This window comes from Thunnus maccoyii, chromosome 7 (assembly GCF_910596095.1).
Source record: "Thunnus maccoyii chromosome 7, fThuMac1.1, whole genome shotgun sequence".
NCBI classification, from domain to species: domain Eukaryota; kingdom Metazoa; phylum Chordata; class Actinopteri; order Scombriformes; family Scombridae; genus Thunnus; species Thunnus maccoyii.
In genome coordinates this window covers 14,207,449-14,224,610 of record NC_056539.1, presented here as the reverse complement: position 1 = coordinate 14,224,610, position 17,162 = coordinate 14,207,449, and the positions used below count along the sequence as shown (strand labels likewise).

Genomic DNA, 17,162 nt, shown 5'->3' with positions numbered 1-17,162 from the left:
AAGTGTTTGATCCAAAAAGGAAAGACAAGCCAGGAAAAAAAGGGCTACCTGTGTGGAAGAGAACCCGCCCAGGGCATTCCTCTGCTGGGAGAGCCATTTGACCACAGGCAGGGCAGACGCTACATCCCCGAGGAGGGTGTAGGTCAGAAGACCGTAGGCTGTCATCTCCACCTCTGCTGACACCACTGTGAACAAACAATAATTAATTATCAGGATTCTTATTTTGATTCTGAGTATTTGTATACCAGGATGACAGGAGGAAAAACTAATATAATGGGATAATAGATCTGTACTCTATGTACTATTTCCAATAGATAGTCAATTCTAATCAATTCTAATAGCTGTACAGTGTACCAGACTGTGAGAGGCCATCACTGAAGCCCATGAAAGTGTCTTCATCTGTCATAGTGCTGCCAGTCAGGCTCCAGTGGGTGAGTCCGTCTGCATAGACAAACAAAGTGAGATAAATACAGAGAGGGGGGAGGGAGCATCCTGTATCATATGAATCACTGAAATAACATTTTAATTTTCAGTATCTTTCAACAAACATGCAACCAAGTCCTGTGCCTTTATTGTGCTTGGCAACTAAAATAATTGTGATCAATTGTCCTCCAACTTCCCCTAAACTCAGACAAATCTGCCAGAACTTGCAGAAAGTTTACGTCAAGAGGAAGAGAAGGAAATGGCCAAAGGAAACCAACACAGAGATAAGAAACTGAAAGGGAAAAGGGAAAAGGGAGGAGCGGATTGAACTACAGCTGAGCACTAAAGAAGCTTCTTTCGCAATTGGTTTTGTGCTGCTATAAAAATATAACCAAAGAAACAAGCTGTGTATTTATACATTCAATATATTCTCACTGTGATTTTCTATGTCTTATTACAGAACAACATCTGGTTGTTGCTTGTCAACTGTTCATACATCTGTTTCCTAGGTTATTAACATCTAGTGACAATGAATGCGCTTCCAGCCACTTGTTGATCTCACAGTGATGAGTACCTTGTGTGATGGCCATGTGATTGAGGCGGCGCAGGGCGAACGGGGCGTAAGGGCTGCGTAGCAGAGCCAAGGCATATGCAGACAGGGCTGTGGTGTAAGGGTCATCGGCAGAGTAGGTGTTACTCTCCAGGAAATCCTTGGCTTTGGCCACTGCCACTTTCTCCTCCTGGGCCAGACAGCACATTAGACAAAAGCAAATGAGCATGTGACAATAGTAATGATCAGTAGCTTACAAGATGTTGCAGAGGTGGACTTTTCAAAAGTGGAATTTTTGTTGTGGGAGTGTTGTTTACAATATAGAACTGGGACACAGCGTCTGTTTCATCTTTATCAGTACTGACTGTTCTAGCGACAGCAACCGAACTTCCCTACTGGGATTGTCAGATATGCCTCTTACATGACATGACCTTTGGCATACCCTTTCCAAACACACACACACACACACACATACATCATTGTCACCCTCACCATCTCTATTTTAGAGGCTGCCCTGTCCCCGTCCACGTTCACAACCATCTCTGCTCACATGCAGTTATTGAATAAACATTCATTTTGGCCATTAAAAAGTTGAGAGTAGACTTTCATCTCATGCAGATGTGACCTCCCCCTCTCATCCATGAGATGATAGGCCTCCAGAGCCACTCACTGTAATTGCAGCAGTCATCTTTTAATTAAGTGAAATTGGAAGGGGGATGGAGTGTCTGCTTTGATGTGAGGGATACCTTTTCAGTTTTTATCAGTTGTTAAAGGACAGATCCTCAGAAGAAACCCTTTGGGATAGATAACAGAAGAAAGGAGGGAGACAGATGGATGGAGAGGAGCCAGGGAGAGGAGATGCTAAATAAAGAGTAAACTATGTGGACAAATTGAGAACAAAGACAAAAACAATCTGAGGTTTAGAAGCTTACATAATGCTGAGGACAATGTCAACAGAATTAGGTCTTGTCCTTTTACCATGTTTGTTAGTGATTGAACAGTACATATGATGTTTAATTATTGAGGAGGGCTATCAGTGGGAGAGTAAAGACAAAATCAAGTCTAGAACAGAGAGGAAAGTAGAGTGCTGAGGGAAAAAGCAGAAAGGAGAAAGAGAGGAATGCAACCGAGGTGTCTTTCACGGGACCTAATTGTCTCTGCACGTCAGCCTAAATCTTATGATGTAGTCCAAAACGTGATTAGATTAGCAGCACTGGGGCATAACAAATATGAGTAGGCTGACTGCCAGCACAGCCATCTTCACAACTAACAGGAATGCAGCGATAAGTTCACACACGACTCAGGCTGGTAGGATGGGCTACAGGAGTAATTGGTTCAAGTGGGACAGGTAGTGAACTACGTGTTGCTCTTGATGATTAAAAGACTGCCTCCTTTTAACCCGCTGAAATTATGAATCAATTTTTCCACCACTGCATCAAGTGTAGGTGACAGATCAGGAAAAGTTTTTTTTTTTCAATGAGCTTGTTAAATTAAAACTGTTTAGTTTCAGCACTAAGCAGTGATTGTGATGGAGCAGCACAGACTGCAGTGACTTTGTTGGACTGGTTACCTCTGTTGTTATCCCTGTCTCCAAGAGAGCTGCTACCACATACGCTGTAAGTGAGATCTTCCCATGGATTCCTCCCTGTAGATGAAAGCAAACATGAGCTTTAACTTAATTCCACGATGTAGAGACCTCCATCTTGTCAAAATCCAAATTACTGCTTTCACCTGACACACAAACACATTGAGAACACAATTATAGACAGGAATTCTGATTCATACAGTTTAAAGAGGCACTTGAGTGATTTAGGATTGCATTTACATAAAGTTGAGTGGCTTGTGAGAGACAGATTTTAAAAACATGGTCAAAATTGAAGCAGTCTGACAGGCCAAGACATCCTGACTTTTAGTCCATTGTATGATCCAAGCTTAAACAGTAACACTGGATCATACACTTCCCATAATGCAACTCAATATCATGTTTCATTAGATCTTCCATGCATATTAAATGTTCTCATCTTTCATATTCCATGTACTCAATTTATAACACAAGTTCTGTCAAATATTTGACATCTAACTCAAGATAACCCTGATGATATCAGGAATGAAAAAACAATCCCTTCTCTTCACGATGGATAGTATTTCAGGACTCCATAAAAAGATTTGCTTTCACATTTCATCCTGCTTTGTAAGTGTAGGAACTCCCTGAACCCCACCCCCATGCAGACCCAGGCCTACCTGCAGGTCTTTGTTCAGGATGCGCCCCATGGCGGGGAAGGAGCCATCATCTCGCTGATGTTTAATGAGCCAGGATTTGGCAGCACGAAGCTCCTCAGGGTCAATGAAGATGAAACCCCTAGACTGAGCAAAGGACTTCAGCACAAATGCTGTCAACCTAGAGAAGAGATGGAGGTGGAGGGGGTGAGAGAGATAAAGATGGGTTAGGGGGAAGGAGATAAGAGAGAGGAGATATCAAAGATCCTTTAAAACATGTGCTGGCAAATTCTGAAAAATACTTAACTATCAAACTTCACAAGAGCTGGGAGGCAATCACTTTTCAGCTGAGTGTGAGGTTTTCTAACCAGTCACACTCTTTCAATCTGTCAACAGAGGGGGGAGGGGGGCTGATGGAGAAGAGTGTAGATGGAGGGGATGTTTTTGTCAGAGGGAGAGAGGACTGGTATGTATAGATGGATCTGATGAAATGGAAAAGAGAAAGGAAGTGAGGAGGGGAGCAGATGGGTGCGGCAGGGTTTGATCACCGCTACAGGATGCGGCAGCTGTGCTCTTGAGAATGTGAAATCTCACACGGGCCAATCAAGTGTGTTTCTGCATGCGAGTCGGAGATTCCCCAAAAGCATTCCGCAACTTATACAAACACAGATCCCAGGGACGAAGGTTGTGAATCTGGCTGGCCTGGGAGTGCAACTGAAAGTTTATGAGCCATGGTTTTAGTGGGCCGTGGTGGAGAGGTACCAGGGGAACCACGGAGAAAGGCCAAGGTCAGCCCTGGGGGACACGGCTGAGCTAATAAACACACACTCATCCATAAACAACAGACCTCCCGGTAGTGGTCAAAAGCTGCAGTCGTTGGCCAACATCTCCTCAATGACAGCAAGACATTCCATTACAGCACCCCCTGACCACAACTGACTTATAGGATGAGGCAAGCTGCTTACCATAAAAAGAAAGAAACACATGATGGAAATAGAGAAATAAACAAACAGGTCGTGCACTGGTTTCTCAACGCAGCTCGTAAGTGAGAGCCCAATCCAAGAAAGAGCACCAGGGGAGATGAGTAGGAAAAAAAAGAACCCTGCTCTCATAAAGCAAAACATTAAATCTTCCCTGGTTGGAACCTGGCTGGATGTTATTCCTCCCTGGAGACAAAAGTAGGGATAAAGCCGCAAGCCCGTTGGAATTTTTATAATGTTAAGTAATATTGTGTCACAGGCTTTAAATGTTTGGCCCCAGGGAAAGGTACTGGAAAGTGTAAATATGATTTAGTTTGGGGAAGGAAGGAAGCACTCGACAGGCTCACTTCCACCACTAGGGCCTTGGCTGGGGTCACCCACTCCTGATTTTCCCCCCTCTTTTATTTTTTCTCCTGTTTTCTAACTTCCCACCCCCAAATCCCCTCTTTGAGCTACCCTTATCCAGCGCCATACTTCAAAGGGTAGATCTGAAGGATTTTTTAAAAAGACAATACATGGGTGTGCTCCATGATAAAGCCTTGGTTGACAAGCTTAACGGGGAATGTTATGAGCTGGACTTTGCCTTCCACTATTGAGAAGATGAGGGTATGCTGTTTTGGAAAGCACTCACAGATCTATCACTTAAATTTAGATTAAACTGGATTATGACAGCATATTACTATGAAGGCGTTTGCTAACTAGCTGCCTTGGGACTACTGAAGCTGAAAAGATGGATCAGGTGATACAGCTGTTACTATTGCAACTCTTTTGGGAAATTAAATCAAGGCACCAGTAAAATGTTAGCATATGTCTGGCTGTGGCTAATCAGTTTCTCTATCATCATGGTGGAAGTGTCTATATTTTCAGTTCTAATAATTCGTCTTTGAAGCGGTCTGTGGATGAAAGCTTATTGTCACATAATTCTTCAAATTATGTGACAAACATTCCTGACTTAATATTTAATGAATGTACAAACCATGCAGGGCTTTATTTTTACAAATACAAACCTCTACAATGGCTCCATAGCAACAACAACAAAAAAAGAAAAAACATTGGCTTGCCAGTTTGGTGCAGAAATGGAAATAGATACTGGCTTAATGCAGAAGCAGATATCAGTTCTTTCAATCTCTGGTATTCAGCCCCCCAACCCTGCTAACGCTGTAAGATCAGTCCTTTTGGACAGACACAAATGCCATGCCAGCCTCAACATGTATAGCCAAGGACTGAGACTGTCAGAGAAAATGAAAAAAAAAATGCTGCCCCACTCTCAGAGGTTATTATATAAGGAGGGGTTTGTTAAAAGTCATTTTCAGTTTAGCAGAGACCTCAGTTTTGTCAGTTAAAGCTAATACTGTGCTTGAGACTTGAGGGCTTCCTTTATTAGAAAATTGTCTTTTTATCGAAGTTTGAGAGACACTTGAGCCTTCACTTTGATGCTACTGTTGAGGTTCATGCACTCTTACCCTGAGCTGATCTTATAAAGGGTAGTACAGGCCAGCAGGGCTGAGGAATACAATGAAAATGAGGAGCCGGGATGTTCATTGTGTGTGCGCATCCTACAAAAACCTCATGCGGCTTGCTCATAAAATAATGGTACAAGATTAAAAGAAAGATTACAAAACCAAAGAACAAATTTAAGCCTTGAGTTTGGAATTAAGGTGAAGGTTGAAATTGAGATCATGTTTAAAGAGCATGTATTTGTATGTGTTTGTGTGTGTGGCCAGCACTGCTCAGTAAACTATTACCGCCAGCCACTGTATCATTATATTCAATCTTTTCATTAGATCCTGTCTATTTCCACTCAGATACATTTTTACAAGCTGGAATACATTAACACTGCATTACTGGGTGCTTTTAAGCAGGCTGTAAATGTACTGCTCTACCCATGAACTCTGGAACTAAAACAAAAGCTGAGCTTGTTTTGGATGCAAGCATGTTGTTGATGGATTCATAAAGTGTGATACAGGTTTACTGAAGGTTCACCATCTGTGTTGTGCCCACAACCCACACTTGTTGCCCCGGGCTTCAAGGAAAACCACTGCTTGTTACATCCTCATATCCTCTCACAGTCATCAGGGGAAGAATTCAAGGTTTCCATGGCAGTTTAATGTTACCAATTACGCCCAGGTAGTGAGTCATTAAGAGGCATGCACCACTTCGATTTTCTAGGCCATGTCAAAAAAAAAAAAGGTAGAGAACCATTTGGTGAAGTGGCTCCAGACAACTTATAACACTGTCTCCAATAGTAGCATTAACAGCTCGTCTGTGGGGCCAAAGCAGCATGGGTCCACTCAGTGCCACGGATATGAACCCTGATTAACTGCAAATAAATCTTGACAGCTTTGCCTACCTCAGGGATCCAATTATGCAGTTTGTTTATGATTCTCTGTTGTTTATGTAACCTGCTGTTTCACAGTCTTAGCTCTATTAAATATCATAATATCCACCTCAGCTCATAAATCAACCAGAGGTATGCACATTGTGCGTGGGCCTCAAAATGCAAGCACTGGAGCTCCCCATTGAGAGCATTGATTTCAGTTTTATAAATATTATGAGATGGTTCTGTCTGCCTGCCTGCCCCCAGGGAGTGTAAACATGAAATAAACACTCAGGAAAAACTCACCCATGATTTAAACACACCAACAGAAATGGATTAATTTGAGCACAGCGTACTGAGATGCTGATAAAACCTTCATTGCTTTGGCCAGCAACCTATGTCCCAGTTAAAGCTGAAGAATGTGGCCACAGCTAAGCATAGATTGGCTGGTATGAGTTGTGTAAACTTCAACAGCTATACCTACAATGACTTACCACATACTGCCAGAGGAATCCCTTTCTCCGAAGGCACTGTAGGATCCATCCTGTCGTTTGTAGGTCAGTTGTCTCTGATAGCCTGGATAAGAATAAAGAATGGGAGAGGTGGTGGGGGACCACTTTGAGCAAGAATAGTCACAAAAGTTGAATAGAATTACCAAAAACATTTACATATTTTTTCAGAGCCTATAAAGTATGGGGGAACTCTGACAGATTTTTTTTTTGTCAATCACAGTAGATACTTTTTAGAAAACAGACTCTAAGGTGAACTCAGGCAAAGCACGTATAATGAGGGTAAACAAAGCTAAGGAAAAGAGGATTTTATTTAATGTTCTGACAAATGGCTTGGGTGGTAACTAAGAGTTCTTCTTTCATCAAGTAATCTTAGTTGGGGTCCAGACTGAGGAGACCAGAAGTAACAGGGTAAGATTGGACTCTGGGCTACATTTTCAAGGTGGTCACTGGCAGAGGCAACACTTGGCAACACTGCCATATGGTATTACGTAGCTACATGATGTAGCGTTTTGCATTGGTCATTGTGATTGTGCAAGAGCAGCTGTGCAAAGGTGCTCCACGCTGTGATGAAACAGGCCAATTCCAACACAAGCCACTCATTTTGTAAATAAAAATCCAACATTTGGTTAATATGGAAATCATAGTGCTTTGTGTCTGTACTTTATTCAACCCAACAGCTGAATTCCTACTTCCTACTAATATTGCAAAACCTCTGCTACTTCATAAGGTATGTGGTGCTGAGGAGGATGAGCCTATCTGTGAAAACTATCACCACTTCCTTGTCTACATATTTGCATTTTTCTGGGCTCTTCAGGCTCCTTACACATTTAAACAAGTTCTTTGAGCCTCCCCATCATAAACTGGCGCATGAATGCTCCATGTGTCTTTTGGCTTATTCTCTTTTGGCGTAGTTCATTCTGCCAGCTCAAGGTCAACCTCAATGTCTTTTCCAATGTCAGGACGGTAAGAATAACTCTTGGACTCGTGCCTCCTGTCCAGTTCTTGTGCACAACTCTGTTACATGCATCTGCGAGGTGGCTTGTCCCTGGTATGGCACGCTATGAGAGTCTGGTGACATTAACTGAAGGTGAGGTTTTCCTCAACAACAGGAGATTTTTGCAAGGGCATAAGTGGAGAAAACAGAGGAGGGGAGCTCTGGGTAACAACATCCAGCTTTATGTTCCAATCCATGATCCAAAGTATTTAGTGCCAGCCAGGCCAAGGTTCCTCTGTCAAGAAATCCACAGTTCCAAAAACAAAACCTATTATCCAAGGTAAACTTAACTCCAGTAGTTTCCAGAAAACCCAACAACAGTATACAACTTGCCAGCAATTAAAAAACATTCCTTCCGCTCAGTATGAAGCTGCTTTTTGCACAGAAGGGCAAGAAGGGATTCAAATTGTTGAGATTCACGGCACACGCTGAGAACTTAATTGACCATCTTGTTTCCACTGCTTAAACAGCTGCTAGCTAACTGAAGGTAGGTCAGTGGGAATTTTGAAATGCAGGGCATCAATGGGCAAAACCCATTATCAGTGTATCACCAGTGGTCCACACAGGAAGGATGGGTGGCAACTGTGGTACCAGAGTCAATCCTTCAACTTAGTGTCAATATTGCATAACTGATTCAGGTTTGTCCAAAAGAAACCAGTTTGTGTGTATGAAATCAGAGCTCAGGTGCTCCTGATACTCAGCTTCCAATTACTATCTTTACATTTTTAGAATTTTGTCAGACATCTTATCGAAATCAAATAGCAGTGAATATATCAGGAGAACATTTTACTAAAAGATATGTTTTTAAATTACAAGGAGAAAAGTGTGCAAAACTCATATTTCATATTTCGTACCTTGCAGCAGGTAGTCAGTTGCCTCATTCTCAACCTCAGGACTGAGTTGCCTGGTCTTCTGCAGGTACTTGAGAACAAAGACGTTCGGTGCAAAGTGGATCATGTTCTGCTCCCCGCAACCAAATGGTAGCCGCAACAGCTTGTCCAGGTTATTTAGAGTCGGCCCCATCACATCCCCTGATACAGGTGCGCGTACACACACACACACACACACACAAACACACCAGTTATTCACACTGCAAAATGCACTTTAGTTGGATCGTATGCTTAACTGACTAATCAACGCTAAAGCTTTAAGAATTTGGAGTATGATGAAAACAATAAGTAATTGTTGCTTCTTGTGTACAAAAATACTAATATGCATGCATGCATAAAAAAAATTTACCAATCATAAAAGCAGTGGCCCTCTCAGATCCAGGCACCATGTTGTGTGGGACACCCAGAGTGAAGGCCTCATTATGGTTCTCATCAGAGTCTTCCTTTCTCCAGATTTTAAACTCCCCAACTGAGCCCCAGCCTGTTGAGAAGCCTATGTGTCGCACCTGGATGGACAAATGAATTATTGATTAAATTATCTCTAAAAGATAAATTAAAGCAACTAGTATAAAATTAAAAAATAAAAGAGCCAAACCTGTCCAGGAATTTGGCCTGCCCACTGGAGGATCACTGACTCATTGGATGGATGTAAACCATGGCCCACCTGAAGAAAATAAGGTGGACAGGCTAAAGGTAAACACTTCTGGAAGAATACAGATTTGTAATTAATATTCTATCATATTGTTTCTGTTTGTATTCTTTGGTCATACTACAACTCCAGCAGCCTGTAAAAATCAGAGCACAAACAGATAGCAGTCAACAGGACAACATTAGAAAGCAATGAATCCACTTAGAAAGCAACTGGTGCTGTTTTTGGATTCCCTCATACAGAGCACTAATAATGTCCCTCTGCCAAGTGTTGGCAATGCCAGTTTGATTCACCCACCTCCCACACACAATCGCTAACACAAACATACAAACAGGCCCATGTAGAGCACATTTCCTACTCTGGTATTTTCATTTCATAATCACATTAAACCAAGGACCATGAACAACTGAGCCCTGCAGCACGTCCAACCCAAAATGCCACCGTCCCCAAGAAAATAAATGAATCCTATTGGGCTGTAATATACGGTTGCTCTACTGCGGGCTTTTAATTGCTCTCTTTGGTGAATGGTGCGAGGCTAATGCTGGGGCCGGGGAGCAGTGTGCCAGCCAGTGAGTGCCATGCGAGCACTAGGCCATGGATCACCGAGTGTCCTCAGTGACATCAGCCCGTTAACCTTACAGGAAGGCACGCCAGTAAATGTGGCGCCAGTCCTCCTAACACACAGACCCTGTGGCCTGCTGAGTCTTTTTCACTCTCTCCTCTTGGTGTCGGAGCATCCAATTATGATCGGAACACAAATCCGTTACCCTTGTCAGTGCAGGATATTTCATCATTCTGTATGCCAAATCAATCAATATATTGATCCAAACCCTGACTCACTGCAGCCTCAATGCTGGAGAAGTAAGCATTTACTGCAGCTTCAAATAGCAAAACTACAGTGTATCTTTTATATCAGTTGTTGTATATCCAAAGCCTTAGACATCTTCTTAATGTACAATGTAGAAGAATCTTATCTTCTTACCTGTACCACACCTCCCTTCCAACTAATCCAGAAGCTGCGGAACTCGTCCCAGGAAAGAATGTCTTGTGTGAGGGCACTGACTAGCGGATCGCCCATCTTGCCCAAAGAGATCCAGGAGCGAGTGTTCTGCCTACCCCCAAGTACAATCTCGAGCATCTCTGCGCTGTCATGTGGGCTGGCAGAGAGGGCGAAATGGGCATCGTTGTGGGTCTTCACTGCCACCTGGAACTGGTTCATCTTGGCTGGCTTTTTCACATATTGATATTCATACTTGTTGGGGGTGGAAATGTGGATCCTCTCTGACAATGAGAATACGAAATACTTTCAAGCATTTGGGTTTAGTGAAGTTTTTGTACTAGTATGGACATTATGTATAAATCTAAAAGGTTTTTTTAGATTTATAAATAAATCTAAAAAAAAGTTTTTTTAGATTTGTAATTTAAAAAGGGACAGGATCCAGCAGGAAAACTATGATAGCCCATGAATCTCTTCATTATCAAATTAATATAATAACATATAAATATAATATTAGGAAAATATATATACACTGACCATTGGGACAGAAGAAGACACTGTAGGTGTATTCTCTGGGAAGGCCTTCTGGCTGCAAGGAGAATGAGAGAGTCACAGGAAAGAGAAAGAATAAGGAAAAGTGGGATGATAGGAAATAAAAAGATCTGACGCATCATCTCAGCAAAATTCTAATCTACTGTTAAATAAATACAATCTACATGTGTGAAGCAAGTCTTCCCTATCATGTGACATTGATCAATATTGATCAGCATTCTTACCTCCACCAGGACTGTCCTACGAACATAGTCCAGGCCAGTTGGGGTCCTTCTTTCGTCCACTTCATTTCCTAATTTGCCTGTCTGGAGAGCATCTGAACAGCAGCTTGGTTCACTGTAGGCAATGGCACGGGCTATTGGGGCAGCAGAGAACAGAATAAGTCCTCCCTCTTTCATTTTTGTCATGGCACATGATCATCCCTTTTCCTTGACTAAAAACAGTATTACAGTAAAGAACTCACTAAGAAGAAATGTATGTTTGAGTTATTGTCCACGTCTATATACAGTACGTGTTAGTAAATAAAATGCTAATACTCCTATCAGCTTGGAGCACTGGGGCGAACAGAGGACATGACTGTCCTGGTTGCCAAAAAGCTCATGGGCAGCTGTGTCCTGTAAGCCCGAGCCCTTGAAATTTGTATAAAAAAGTCTGTCTGGAGTTGCTTGGTAGTTGTGACACTTCAAATTGTTTATAATTATCATTACAAAGTACTTCTTAGAGACCTTGCAGTGTGTAACTGCTGGATTATACCGTTTTGACCTTTGCCAATCTAGATATTGAGGCTCATCCTACTGAAATACTTCTAAATCACTCTTTATGGGGGGATTTAGGGGCAAATTGTCGTGGGATTTACTGAAAACATCAACATGTTTTTTTGAAGTGAAAAATCACGTATACCCACATAATGCCACATCTCTAATGTAATTTGTGGTCATTTCTCGCAACATACATTATAGAGGACAAACATGTCTGTAAGAGGACTCCCAGTTCTCTTGCCTAGGGGGAGCACATTGGAAATGTGGCCCTGTGCCAGTGGCGTCTCTTTGTGTGTGTGTAGTGAGAGGGAAACACAAGGGGCCAGGGGACTAGGAGTGGGGCCATGGGGGGCCCATTGACCGCCAGTGACCTGCAAACTCATCAACATGCCACTGAGTGTCACAGCACAGCTCTGGTTGCTCCCCCACTGCTGGCCAGCTTTGTTCTCACATGCGCTCTGGAGGGGACTGTTTGTAACTCTGGGTGGGTGACCAGATCACACACAGCTCAGCTCCTTGGCCAGCAGAGCTCTCTCTTAAGTCAAAGGCTTGGCTTTCTGTAAGGCATCACACTGAGGAGGCTGGGTGTCCTTGTGAAAGGCTGTTATTGTTTTGAAGTGCCACGCCACTTAAGAATTCAAATGATGCTATTTCCATGATCCAGAAAAATGTAATCTGCATCGTTTATATGAGCATCAAAACATGACTCATTCTTCTTTCTGGACATGTGATGAAAACTGTGGGACATAAAATAGTTCATCCTGAATTCATACAATAATTTATCATCATGGCGTTGCACATATACAAAGTTGCTTTATTTCCTAATTGAAAAATCATTTAGGAAGAATAAAATTTTGCTGTCACCCAGTTGATATAGTATTCTAAACAATAAAATTGCAAGTGTTAATAAAGGAATCAAGAAATAAGGAGGTTATTTATTTGGTTGTGCTCTATGAGTACCTGTAATGTTTGCAGGCCCCAGTTCAGTGAAAGACAAAACAATGGATGTGGGTGTAGCCTCTCCAGGAGCAACACACTTCTTCCTTGTAAGGTGGTGCTTTCCAGGATGGCCAACAAACTTGATGCCCTTTGGAACTGAGACTTTCACATGAACCTGTAAAGGAGAGAAGAGGAGAGAGGAGGAGAGAGGAGAGGAGAGGAGAGGAGAGGAGAGAAACCAGAGGCAATTGATCTCTTTTGACAGGCTCCAATGACATAATTTCTGCCAACCACGCCCCTCCCTCATATAGCGTGTTCTCCTCAATGCTCTACAAGCGAGGGAGAATTTTTAAATCACATTGTGAATTTTTCATGCTGACTGACTCATGCTTCTCAGGGTCCCTGAAGGATTAAGTTCCACTCATCGTCCAATTTTCGCAGAGGGCTCAGTAATGCTGTGGGATCTTTTAACTGTTATTCATCCACACGCCACAAGTCGTAAATAACTGAGCAGAAAATATAGGAATCACATGTTGCTGGGGTGGACATCAAAGGAAGGGCTACACTGGTTTGCATATTCACCTAACATGACATCAGGGCAGCGCACGCACAAGCCATTTAACAGGCTCATCTGCAAACATCATGATGTCATCTCTGTGGAGCGCAGGATGGACCCATTTAAGGCCAAGATGGAGTTTAGAGGGCTCTTCAAAGTGAGCGCTAGAAACATACTTCTGGGCTAATCACATATCTTCACATTACAAACCTGTGCTTCCTTTGGCCACCATGTCCCATCCCTCAGTACCCCTGGGCCTATACCTACCGACACTTATCCCAAAACAAGGCTCGTCTTGTCTGTCACAATGTTTTGGCATCAAACCTATTTTGGAATACTAAATGCAAGTGCACTTTAATCTCTGATTTTAATAAGTTTTAATGTATTGTTCTCTTATTTTCAATGTATTTTAATGTTTTTCTATTTTTCTTATGTGCACAGCACCTTGAGTTACAGTATGAAAAGGACTTTACAAATAAATAAACTTAAACTTAAAAGTGCTCTTCCTGATTTCCAGTCTAAATGCATGAGTAATATCATAACACACACTAAGTTTGACGATATCCTGCCAGATGTTACCTGCACATTACAAGTGCCTCAACCAACCAGGTTTACTGATACTGCAAGAAGAATATCAACAGTGGAGCTGGCAGCAACACAACTGAACTACACAGTCGCATATGTCAAAGTTATATCCATGTGATAATGCAGTTGTGCAAAGACCTTTTGAAGACTCTACTTAGTGATGTGTTCATGGACTCCTTGATGGTATGTAGACAGTAGTGACATGTAAGAGTTCATATACAGCTTCATATGACAAACCATCTTGTATGAAAACCAAACTGGGGAAAAAGGCAAACATGGACCTCATGAAAAGAATAATGATTGTGACCAGGTCAACATCAAACCATTCTCTATGCTGTGGAGTTGATAATGACAGTGATTTTGATTTCTTACAGTTTCTTACTCAGCTATGCATCTTATCATGTGGCAATTAATAACAAGATGCTTATTATGATGGATTACCTCCTTTTGGCATTTTTAGTACTGATTTTCATTCCATTTTGAAATAAATGGATTGTAATCTATCTGAGAATGTGTAGTTTGCTTTGGAAAAGGGTCAACAGTAGTGTGAAATACACATGGCCCTTATGCCAGGGTTGCATACCTGCAAATGAATGCTACCCTTACCATCTTCAGTGAACACACACATATATATATATATAACTGAATTGAAATATGACTCAATTGACTTATGTAAAGTTTGTTTGTTAATGCACATTAACTGCACTGTAGAAAAGTAACTTGTTTGCTTCCTGTCCATCTGTGCTGTCATTCATCATCTTACCTCAGAACAGGTTGGCAGGTAGTTGTAGACAGTAAGGGGGACTTTGGTTTGCTCCCCTCTGATTAAGCTGTAGGGTAACGTAAAGTCAACAAAGAAGGGCTTGAAGGTGCGAAGCTCCGCTCTCTTTGCTAAGCCCAGCCCCTTCTCTTCAGACAGGCCAACGGCTTCTGCTACCCACGTGGTGATCGAATCGGGCACGTCCAGTCGCAGCTCAGCTTCCCCGGTTTCAGCGCTGTCAGTGACACACATTGAGATGCAACTTGAGTGGCAAATTTTGCTGGACAGTGAAGTAAAAAGATTTTAGACTTAACACAAGCAATAAAAAAGTCACAGACTACAAGGACAGGCTTGATGAAACACTGTAGATTACTTTTATGTTAGTCACACCTGTGTCAACATCAACAGCTGCACCAACTCTAAACTGGATAGGTGTGAGGGACAGTCAGGTGTTGACCCAATCTGTTTCTTTGAATGAAATGGTCTGAGATCATTATTGGCAACACATATTCAATGTTGGTCTTGGCAAACTGTCACAGGGCATAATAAACTTGAAAAACTGCATGTACGCCCTTCCTTTTGATCAAAGTTGCCCAAAATCCACTTTAATAGACTTTAAGGGAAATCAGAGCTTTGGACTTCACAGGAAATTAGGCAAAGCTGAAGTCCCTTCCAAAGGAATCAAGCATATGGAAATCTATGGGCAGTTCATTTATATTGGCTGAAAATGAATAGAAGGAGCTGTTGAGAAAGTGACAGTCCGTTCCAAGATCGGCCAATTTAAATGAGGCACATTCACACCCTGAGGGGGGAAATGCTGCTGTAGTCTTCTTGCATACAGGTCCGAGTCGCACCTTTCCCCTCTTCTCTCTCCTTCTATCTCTTATCTTCACTCCTTCTTTTCTAAAACTCTTTTCTTAACCCCACTTTCAATCTTCCCTTGCACTTTTCCCTCTCACCTTTCTTCTTCTTCTACATACCTATATGATTCTCTTCATACCTTCTTTTCTCCTTTTCCTACATTCTTTCTTTCTGTCTCTTTCATTCTTCCAGGTTTCTTCATGTTTGCTTCTCTCCTCTCTCTTCTCTCCCAGGCATTAAATATACACACTCACACAATATTTATGAAGATAAGATTTAAATACCTGACATTGAGGCAGTGCCACACCCAAGTCTCTGGGAAAAATGTACGCCTACGCTTCTCTGCTCTGCAACCAAAACACAAGCTGACATCAATAAAAGGCTTCAGCTGCTCACAATAAAACAACACCATAATTGGAAAATGTATTATTCTGAATCCCACGCCGACATTCTCTAAAGTCACATCATGTGTTTAATGTTCATCACTAGAATGAGTGGTATTTGTGGCATTAAGGAATGTAGGCCTACAATATGGACGAACCAACAAAACTATTTTCTTCTGTCATGTTTTTCTCTGCTTGTTTCTTTCTCCTTTTGGAGACCTCATTTAACCCAAACATTACAAATACTGAAATGTGTACTACTAGAATATATTTTGGGGGATTTTGAAGTAGTTATTGCTCTCTGCTCTGGCTTTGCTTTTAAATTCATTGTTTTCAGAAAAGTGCATGCTCATATAACTGTGTGGTCCAGTCAGAGACCACAGTAAATTTTCATCAGTGACTTGTTTTCTGCCAGTACTGCATTAAGGAGAGTGGAATAAGTAATAAATTAAAATATAGAGTGCCTTAATGGTTAGGGAGCCCATTGTCACACAGAAAGGCAATGGGTTGAAAATTATATATAGTGACTTGTTTTAGTAACTTAAAATGATAAATTTTCTATTTTTACTTTTCTATGAGCCACATAATTAAAACAGGACAATAGTCTCATTTGTGGGCATCTCAGAGTGGTTAGTGGATATCAGAGACTGCCTCCAACAATTCTATGGCGGGTCGTGTACCTGGTTGTAGAGCGAGAGTGCATGGCAGCCACTAAGGTGGAAGTGTGCGGCTGAAAGGCAGGGACGGCCTCGTCTGTGTACATCCCTCCACTCTGCCGGTGGTTTAAACTCACCATATCTGTCATCACAACCAGCCCTGTTTCCTGTGTTAAACATACAGAGAAATAAAAACATACACACACCAAGATCATTATTTTTTTGGTCCTGCGCCATCATTGCAGGCTCGTTAACCGAGTGTGCGTTCTCACTGTGAAAGCGAAGCGTGCGTCCTTGGTGATGTCCCAGTGCCATGGAAACACAGAGGACCGTCTGCGTCTCTTTGATGACAGCCCTGGCCACCAGAAGTGTCCGTCATCTTTAGGAATACCAAAGGCGTCTGATACATCAAAGTCTGCCAGCTCTTTAAACACCTGCGCCAAGGAAAAACATTCATATAAGCATGCAAACATGGTTACACACACAAATGCAGCTCCATGTTACATACAAAGCTAGAAAAAAACGCTCTGTTTGTAAAATGATGTGATACTTCCCCTTAGATTCACTGATCTAACATCTGTAT

The 17,162-nt window shown here is 42.0% G+C and overlaps 1 protein-coding gene across 2 annotated transcripts in view; it reads right to left on the bottom strand.

The window, feature by feature from the left end:
• cpamd8 (C3 and PZP like alpha-2-macroglobulin domain containing 8) overlaps window positions 1–17,162 on the bottom strand; it is a 42,578-nt gene that overhangs the window by 13,428 nt on the left and 11,988 nt on the right. For both annotated transcript variants that reach the window (XM_042417061.1, XM_042417060.1), the window contains 17 exons: window positions 16,852–17,013; window positions 16,604–16,746; window positions 15,825–15,887; window positions 14,683–14,914; window positions 12,800–12,953; window positions 11,306–11,436; window positions 11,067–11,118; window positions 10,515–10,813; window positions 9,479–9,547; window positions 9,233–9,389; window positions 8,848–9,024; window positions 6,982–7,063; window positions 3,215–3,371; window positions 2,544–2,618; window positions 998–1,163; window positions 355–441; window positions 49–185 (listed from right to left, as the gene is read on the bottom strand). In XM_042417061.1, the coding sequence (XP_042272995.1) occupies window positions 49–185; window positions 355–441; window positions 998–1,163; window positions 2,544–2,618; window positions 3,215–3,371; window positions 6,982–7,063; window positions 8,848–9,024; window positions 9,233–9,389; window positions 9,479–9,547; window positions 10,515–10,813; window positions 11,067–11,118; window positions 11,306–11,436; window positions 12,800–12,953; window positions 14,683–14,914; window positions 15,825–15,887; window positions 16,604–16,746; window positions 16,852–17,013 (2,343 nt within the window). The remainder of the gene's footprint in view (window positions 1–48; window positions 186–354; window positions 442–997; window positions 1,164–2,543; window positions 2,619–3,214; window positions 3,372–6,981; window positions 7,064–8,847; window positions 9,025–9,232; window positions 9,390–9,478; window positions 9,548–10,514; window positions 10,814–11,066; window positions 11,119–11,305; window positions 11,437–12,799; window positions 12,954–14,682; window positions 14,915–15,824; window positions 15,888–16,603; window positions 16,747–16,851; window positions 17,014–17,162) is intronic.